At 46.6% G+C, this 8,846-nt stretch overlaps 1 protein-coding gene across 2 annotated transcripts; it reads left to right on the top strand.

The window, feature by feature from the left end:
- Positions 1 to 1,141: 1,141 nt before the first annotated feature.
- On the top strand, positions 1,142 to 7,961 carry LOC125523347. 2 transcript variants are annotated; one of them, XM_048688393.1, is made up of 7 exons: positions 1,142 to 1,309; positions 1,427 to 1,575; positions 3,783 to 3,815; positions 4,722 to 4,746; positions 4,967 to 5,135; positions 7,023 to 7,156; positions 7,508 to 7,645. In XM_048688393.1, the coding sequence occupies exons 3-7, from the start codon at positions 3,797 to 3,799 to the stop codon at positions 7,509 to 7,511; spliced, it is 351 nt and encodes a 116-aa protein (XP_048544350.1). In that variant the 5' UTR covers positions 1,142 to 1,309; positions 1,427 to 1,575; positions 3,783 to 3,796; the 3' UTR covers positions 7,512 to 7,645. The 2 variants fall into 2 exon arrangements, with proteins under 2 accessions (XP_048544350.1, XP_048544349.1); XM_048688392.1 differs by having other exon boundaries at positions 1,149 to 1,309; positions 7,023 to 7,224; positions 7,508 to 7,961.
- Positions 7,962 to 8,846: the final 885 nt, after the last annotated feature.

Raw genomic sequence — 8,846 nt, forward strand, 5'->3', positions numbered from 1 at the left:
CATGGCAACTGCAGATAAACGAACATGGACGAGGGTCTGGACCATGGCAATTGCGGGCGCGCGGTGGGCGTCACGCTTCGCGTGCGGGACCAGAAGGTTACGAGGCCTGACATACGGGCGTGTGGGCGTTATCAACTTCGCCCACACGCATGCGTGTGAGAGGGTTCAGGAGGGAAAAAAAGATATGTGTGGACATTAGTTATTTTGCCCACACATAGGTGTGTGGGCTGGTTGCTTTCCATGCCACACGAGGCGTGTGGCACAACTACCCGATACACCACATGTGTGGCAGTTATCGGGTTGACCCTGAATTTCTAAAAACATGCTTTCCTACTGGTAAACTGGTAAGCTACATATATACGGTACTGGAATGGATAGCAATTAGGATAGAAAAAGTAGGGAATCGGGAGTACCTCAAATCAAAAATAAGCATAGCAGAGTGCCGAAGTGGGGAATAAACAACCGGCGTCGGCTTGCAGTTGCAGGGGCACCAGCCGCCGCGGCACTACTGCTGCTGCACCTGGGCAGCATGCAGCGTAGCCACGCAGGGCGGTGGGAGCCACGGACGAGCGGAGCCGGCCGAGCGAGACGGAGAGGAAGGACGCGTGATTGCCACGGCAGACGATCCGGTGGAGATGAGTCTCGCGTCTCCGCGCCCGCCTTCGTCAGCGCCTAGCACTGGGTTGGCCGCGAGCATGCCGAGCTCGAGCAGATCCTCGGGCACTTCAGCGACCAATTCGACGAGGAGGAGTTGAGAAGAGCGGGGGAGTGCGAGACCTTGCGCCGGCGGTGGGGACAAAGGGGAGAGGCGGCCTGATGAGAGAGAGAGAGAGCTGTGGCCACCATGAAATGGGAGCGGTGGGGAGAGAGCTGTTGCCACAACGATGAAGCGTCAGGCGTGAAGAACTGAGATGGAGCATCGGGTGTGTCTCTTTTGTTCTTTTTTTTTCTTGATCGATAGCCCTTTTGGTCAAGTAACAAGTACTGCACGCATTAGTTATAAAAAAGAACAAATATATACAAACATACACTTAAAAAATACACGACCAACCCGCGTCCGGCCCAAACTCTCGGCCGGCAGGCCGGCAGCAAACATTTCCCATTAATTTTTTCGGTGGCGTGGACGTAGATGGGTCTACCCGTCAGGATTGACTATCCCTAACCCTAGTCCACCATTTCCCCACTTCTTCCATCCCCCGCTCCGTCGGTCGTCCGCCGCCGCCGCCACCCCCTCCGCTACACCGTCAGACGCCGCCTCCCTCCCCCGTTTCTATCTCCTCCGGTCGCAGCCGCCTCTCTCCCCCGTCTGGTTAGCTCTCCCGCCCGTTGCCGCCTCCCTTTCCCCCCCTCCGGTGCCAGCCCCCGTCCGGTCGGGCACCCTCGCCCATCCATGATCCATCCTCATCCGTCCCTATCTCGTGTGCAGTGCTGAGCTCCCCGACTTCCTCCACTGTCCTGCGGCTCACGGTGAATCGAGTTCGGGAGAAGACCTGCGAGCATCAACCGGAGCAGCAGCAGGGAGATCTGAAAACAGTCTCCTCGAGCCGAAATCGTCTCAAAAAGACCAAAGACAAGGTATGTTCTTGGTCGAAACACACGCATACATTTTCTTATCATGTTTGTCCAACACCCTAGCAGTTTAGAGTATTAATAATGGAGTTGCACGAGCGGTGTTGAATACCTAGCTACTGCCCAGCTAGGTCATTGTTTAGTACTCCATTCTACATAAAACAATGCTACTTTTCAAGGATTGGAGTGCACCAGCCATCATCCATGGCAAATCTGGTTATGCTATTTTTATGATCCCAATGTAGATTGAGTTATATAAATTAGTAGTCTGATTGTGTGTGCAGTGTACAGATTCACATCCATCTATGCAGTGTACTCAATACCTTTTGCTTTCTGACCAGGACATATATTATTTTTTTGGCTTGGTCAATGAGTAGTGTATGACTTTTTCATCAGTTCTATGTACTTAATTTGCCAATAGTACTCCCAGGGAATGGTTGTTGGGTGCAGCGCCCATGTTTAATTTGCATGTTATGATTCTATGAGTGATACCAAAGCATTCCAGTTAAGAAGTGCCGGAAAGGCATGTTGGTTTGACTGTCATAGGAGATTTCTTCCTGTAGGTCATGAGTTTATAACTTAATCTGATCTTTTTAAAAAAGGTGCAATATCGTTAGATCAAACACCTGGGCATAATGCATAACGAGCAAAATGTAGTCAAGTCTATCTGGAGCACATGCTTAGCTAAATCCGTTTTACCAATTAATTTGTGCAGAACCAGATTTATAGGAAAATACGTTTGGCTTACTCCTCCCGTGACCTTTCTTCCCGAGTCCCCCTGTGACCCCCAAATTGACCTTTGGAGACAGCTCCCAAGCCCCAGCCTCTAATTCCTCCTCAGTTCTGCATCCTCAATCTCTAGGCACCATTGTGTGTCTTCCTCGGGCTGGCCCTGGACGATTCCGTGCACTGACGCCTGCAAGGGGTTTCCTGGGTAACTTAGCTTGCCTCTCCTACCAACCTCGGCGACGTCGTGGTTCCACGAACGGTGCCACCAAAGTACCACGTCGTCTCGGCCGCCATGCATCCCATGTATCCACGCATGCCGAGGGACTCGACGGAGGTGCGGTCGTCCAAGACCAGCACGAGCACGCGCACGCCCATGTTGTCCTTGCGCTTCAGGAGCTTGCCGAGGGTGTCGTCGTCGAGGCATGCCCGGGCACTGTCCCACATGTAATCTTGGTATACACCAGCGAGCTGGTGATGCACATCAGGTGGCGGCTGTCGCTGATGGCGTGAAACACACAACACCGTCCCTGCTAGTAGCTCTGGCCGCTGGCAAGCAGGATCCTGGGTACAAACGCATCCAGGGAGATTCCAGGTCTGCCGCCCTTCAACACTTTATGTCGAGGAGCATCTGTAGCAAACAGCAGCGCAGCACACGGCGGAGCACAGCTAAAGATTGATTGTTATACAAATTTTTCGGATAGATGGCATTCTCAGTGGACACATTGCTTCTGTGATGTGTATTGGTCTCTTTCGGCAGAAGGAATATATGCATGCAGAAGTAGCCTTAATCTTCCATACACACAGGAAACCTTTCTTATCAGTGGCGATATGTTACTTCATAGATACATATAGCTACAATTTACAAATTTGCGCAAATTCTGCCAGTTCTGTTCAGAGTGGTCGATACCTTTTTTGTCAGTACACCAAGCAAACATGTGAATTTGTGTTAAACAAAACTTGATCCTAGTACGTTCTTATTTGCCACATAAATTCAGTATAACGCAGTACCTCAGCATCCTATCCGAAATTCACCATGGCAAAATTCAAATGAATTGCACCAGTTTCTATCACAGTAAAAAAACACCTGGGCTAGGATTTAATACATCTAGTTTCTATGGCATAGTCATTATGCTGAGATTAGTTGAGTAACTGTAGTACAAATCCATTTGATGCTTCTTTTGCTAATTCTCGGTTGCTTGAAAATTTTCAAAAATATCGATGACCTAACAACCCTGAGTTTCAGTTTCACTCCTTTTATACGTTTCAATTTAGTAAAGTATTAATTTAGTTCATATGTTTTAAAGTTTGGTTAAACATTAATTCAGCTTTTAGTTGTCAATATATGTGATGACATTGACTTGAGAGATAATGGTAGTTGAACTTCCATCAAAAGACTTATAAATGTGACTAAATTTTTAAAAGGAACAGATCACTCATTATTAGACGACCCCTAAATCCTAATTGCTCATTATTTTATCTTGCAGGCTGACACAAGCTAATGATGGCATCTTCATCAGGTTAGATATGAAGTACATTTTTTTGTGACAGAACGGCAGCATCCTAGTCTGCTAAAATATTACGCCTATATATACTTCTCCGTTCATGGCGTATCTCACATTTACAATTAAGAGAACATAACAGGTAAACCCATTTGTACACTGTGAACTAGGGTAACCTGTTTGCTTAGTGGTCTGAGACTATCAAATTTGGCTCTCCATCTTAAACTATCGACCTCTTGGCTTCTTGCTATCCATAACATCCCAGTTGGTAGTGTATCTAGAGAAAAACAATGATCTAGATTCTTTTCTGTAATATAGACAACTTTTTTTCATGGGAACTTTATTAGAGGAAAAGAATGTCAGGATTATTGTGTCTGGAGTTCTAGTAGCACTCAAATTGCTGCAGTTCCAACGTATGTATTTTATCAGATCAATCCACTATGAGGACCTTCCCCTTGCTTCTCTTATCTGTTTAGACTCAAAATATTTCATTGTTTGGCAGCACTTTGAAACACAAAATTCCAACCAACTCTTTGATATTCTGATTGTCCCTTTTCCTATAGCAACCTGCAAAATTCCCAGTCGCATAGCAGCGGCAGGTACTCCTTTTAATTTTAAATAATACCCAGTATGCATGGATGTAACTTAAATTATTTGTATCTGCTAGCACCCAACAGGAAGAAAGCCATGAGATAGTCGCCTAGTTTGCAGTTGTGCGCCAATAACAGTCTAGACATGTTGCAACGCTTGAGCTAGCACACAGTAAAAATAGTAGTCAGAAAAGAAAATCTAGTTTAATGTTTTTTTTCACTTAAGGAAGGCACACCCTCCCTCCCACGATTCAGACCCTACTAATAATAAAATTGCATTGACTTCATCAGTATTTTTTTACTAATAAAGTATTGTTTGGTCATTTTACTTTAGGTCAACCTGCGAGGCCTGGGAAGAGGTATGCCTCCAAATATCTTTCCAGATTAAAAGATCACACCTATTATTTCTCAAAAAGACAAATATGAGTAGCTTAGGAGTAAATAGGAATTTTCTGATCATATCAAAGTTAAGAGACATAGTGTATATATATATATATATATATATATATAGTAATGCTTTTAGTTAAAGGTAGATTTCATCGAATTATAATAAACTGAACATATTTTTTCTTTTTGTAGTGTTGGTGAGGAGTTCGTTGATCATCGACTGCTCAGTCGAAATGTTCATTATCCTGATTCAAAAAATTTGCCAAGACCCCTGGACATGGCGGCATACTTCGAGGATGATCCTCCCTGTCAAACAACACACTGCACTAATGTGGCAGTTGAGCAGCACAATAAAAAACAGGTACATATTTGTTTTTAAAATGCGGTCCTTTAGGTCTGATTCATTAAAAATGTTAGAAGAGAGTTGCCTGGTTAACTAATAGAAACCTGGGTGAAACTGTTACAACACACCCACAACGAAGGGCACCCGGCTTACTTGGCACTCTCAAGACCCATGTAGTACACAGTAGAGATCGCCTGCAATGTCATTGTCATCATCTCTCCCTGAGCAAGTGACTCTGACTTCGCCACAGACGATCCGTCAAGACCCCTCTGAACGAATGGTACACGAGAACCCCTTTTTTTTTGAGAAAACGCAAAAGAGTTCGCGGTTCATTTCATTGAACAGGAAGAGAACAGCAGTACAGGTACAACCTCCCAAGAGGAGGGACACACGCACACACATCATCGTCCTCACCAAACTAGCAGGCGAGGAGGTGCTACCAACTACAGACTGCAACTACGAAAGGTCTAGCCTTGTCCAGCCTCCAACCATGAACGGCGAGGTAACTAGACTCAGAGCCTCAAGGCCGCGTCACAGCCGTTGCCAGGCGCCTCCAAAGAAGACCGCACCTCCAGGGCTGTCCAGGCCAACGTACCTTCCACCCATAAGTGCCTAAGAGACGGCAGGTGGATGGCAGGACCCAACCAGGACTAGTGAAGCCATCGTCTTGGACATGCCGGCGCCGGCGTACATAGCGCCCCGGACGCCCACGCTCTATGCTGAAGCCCTCATCACAGCATCGCATTGTACACGAGAACCCTGCCGGCCAAAGCCAAACAATCGGCAGAAGGCATCGAGGACCAGCTCAAACTTTGATGACGAGCCTTGCAGGAGAAAAGGAGCACGCCTTGCACCGATAGAGTCTGATCTGCCCATCGCCTGGCATCATTGCCGCAAAGTTGCCCGGCAACTCCGCAACTCCAACTTCACGCTCAGACGATTGACGACGAGCTCAAACTTTGATGACGAGCCTTGCAGGAGAAAAGGAGCACGCCTTGCACCGATAGAGTCTGATCTGCCCATCGCCTGGCATCATTGCCGCAAAGTTGCCCGGCAACTCCGCAACTCCAACTTCCGCTCAGACGATTGACGACGAGCTCAAACTTTGATGACGAGCCTTGCAGGAGAAAAGGAGCACGCCTTGCACCGATAGAGTCTGATCTGCCCATCGCCTGGCATCATTGCCGCAAAGTTGCCCGGCAACTCCGCAACTCCAACTTCACGCTCAGACGATTGACGACGAAGGCAAGCCACGACCCTGCTCATCTTGCAACCATCATCGTCGCCAAGTCGCAATGCCACATCCGCACCGTCAGCCGGGCACCTTATGTATTACATTGTTTTTAAGGCGTCACACTTGCCTTAGCAGCGTAAAACATCTGCCTTGTAGCTTTAAGGCATGTAGGGTGTCACCCTTGGCAAGTCTAGTTAAGGTGTTGCGCTAGTCTAGACCATTTGCTTTGAAATGGAATGAAAACAAATCATTCAGACAACAAACGGTTGTATTATTTACACATATTCAAACCTATATACAACTGGAAGCTTATCTGGTTGTGTCATCCAACAACACAAAATACCCACATTAATTTGAGTTTGATGCTTAACTAACGGTACTTTGCTGACTCCAAGAGATTTGTTTTAAGCAAAGCCTAAAAAATCGCAGGTTGTGTCTATACTCTATAGTATGTTAATCACATCTCAGCATCTCACATCTCTGAATTATCATTTATTACATTATTTTTTATATATACTTGCCTTATTACTGTATGGCTGTTTGTAGAAATTGTTGTATCCCATATCACCGTATCCGTATTGTCGTGTCCGTGTCCTCGTATCGGTGCCATGTAGATTAAGAGTATAATTTAATCTGGGTGGAATACTAATCTTTTCTGTTCTATTCCATAGAAGGGTGGTAAGCTAAAGATAAAGCGTGCTGTTGGAGTTCATAGCAACATGTTCGTTTTGGACCAGAATGACCCAGTGAGTTATTGGCATGTTTACTTCAAAGGGCACGATGGGAGAAGAAGAAGACGGTACAGGTACTTTGCCGAGTTGAGCGGGGTAAAAGGGCCTGAATTGCTGACATTTTGCGAAGTCGTGGATAAAGGTGCAACTAACTGTCTTGTCACTTGAATCAATCATTAAAAAACAGTTTTATAAAGTTTTTTTTATTTGTGATGAGTGCTCTCTTATAGAAAGTAGTACTAGTATAGTTTCACATACAAAAAGTACTACTAGTATAGTTCCACTATTTATTTACTGAGATGGGGCAATATTGTTTATGTAACCAATTTAGTAACTAGATAAAATAGTTTCTAGCATAATATATGATTTGTCAATTTGTACTAATTATGCAAAATATTTGTTTTGGGTGATTTGTATATGTGCAGCTAATGCTGTGTACTGCCCGCACTGCTTTGGAGGAATATATCACCCCCCAACCACAGAATTGGGTTCAGCGTCGGATCGTAGACTGAACAGTGTAGCATTGGGTGAAGCTATACGTGGCCCCGGCAGAAAGAGAAAGGAGGCTGTCAGCTCGATTGATTCGATTCAGGCCTAGAGTATGTTTGGTTCCGGCAAAAAGAGGTTGTCATCTCGATTGAATCGATTCAGTCCCAGAGTACAATGTTGTGAGTCTGCCTGTGTTGTGCGTATAAATCAACTGAACTGGCATGCTATGCGATTGTTCTGAATTGATGATGATACCAAGTGTAATTGAACTAGCTGTTGACGCTTACTTTTATACAGAGATGCAGGAGAGATGATGATTGCATTTGTTTTCGGGTTAAACTTAATAGTGTAACGACCTGCTTATCTATAAAAAAAACCTGAACTTTGAAACCGGTTTTTTACCCCTTGGGTGGTTTTGCTCATTTGATTGATAGGTGGTATATTGAGTTGAGGATGACATCATATGTGGAGTCGATGTTGCACATCAGGTGTTGGACAGAAGCTCCTTTTCTTCTATCTGTTTTTGCACTGTTGGTGTCCTGCAGTGCCATCCGAAGGCGGCGAAGGCTCCGACGGAAGAGGAAAGCGGGTGCTCTGCTCACTTGATGGCCGTGCTGGTATGCATGGGGCGAAACTGCATGCGGCCGGACAAAGGGAATGACCGCATGCATGGGGCGGCAGCTGGTGTAGCTCGTACGTATCCAGCACGCCGACAGCATCTCCTGCCTCGCCATTGCCGCGCAGGACGGCGTCGTGTACTCGGGCTCCTCGGACCGGACGCCCAAGGTGTGCTGCATGTCCGACCTTCGGTGCCCTCCTGCCCGTCCTCGTCGGACGAGACTTGCCTGCTCCCTCCCCGTGTGCCCATCCGTGCTCTGACATACGTGGCTTGATTTGATTGAAACAAAATAACGCCTCGACCCCACCTCTTAAAATCAGGGGGAGATAATTAGATTATAGAAAGAAAAAAGGAAAAAAAACAGCCGTAGGATGAAGTGGGAGTACGGATGGAAGTATGGAGAGAGAGCAGGCAAGCCGGTGCGTCTACGTGGCTCGATCGCACAGCACAGCCCAACACAGCACAACACAGCATAGCAACAGCGCCTCGCAACAACGAACCGTAAACTTTCAACTCCGAAACCGACCAGGCAGGCGCCAGGAGGCTCACCTCGAGAGCACCGGCAGCGACAACTCGGAGACCAAACGCCGCCGGTTCCTTCTCCTCCTCCTGCTGCTCCTCGGGGCGGCTCCGGCTCGACCTGGTGTGCACTGCAC

Source organism: Triticum urartu, chromosome 7, assembly GCF_003073215.2.
Source record: "Triticum urartu cultivar G1812 chromosome 7, Tu2.1, whole genome shotgun sequence".
In the NCBI taxonomy this organism is placed as follows: domain Eukaryota; kingdom Viridiplantae; phylum Streptophyta; class Magnoliopsida; order Poales; family Poaceae; genus Triticum; species Triticum urartu.

What these genes read in the sequence shown, in the direction of transcription:
- LOC125523347 (XM_048688392.1), top strand. An exon ending in CCTGCGAGGCCTGGGAAGAG is followed by an intron (nt 4,747 to 4,966) that starts GTATGCCTCCAA and finishes TTCTTTTTGTAG; the next exon opens with TGTTGGTGAGGAGTTCGTTG. An exon ending in AGCAGCACAATAAAAAACAG is followed by an intron (nt 5,136 to 7,022) that starts GTACATATTTGT and finishes TCTATTCCATAG; the next exon opens with AAGGGTGGTAAGCTAAAGAT.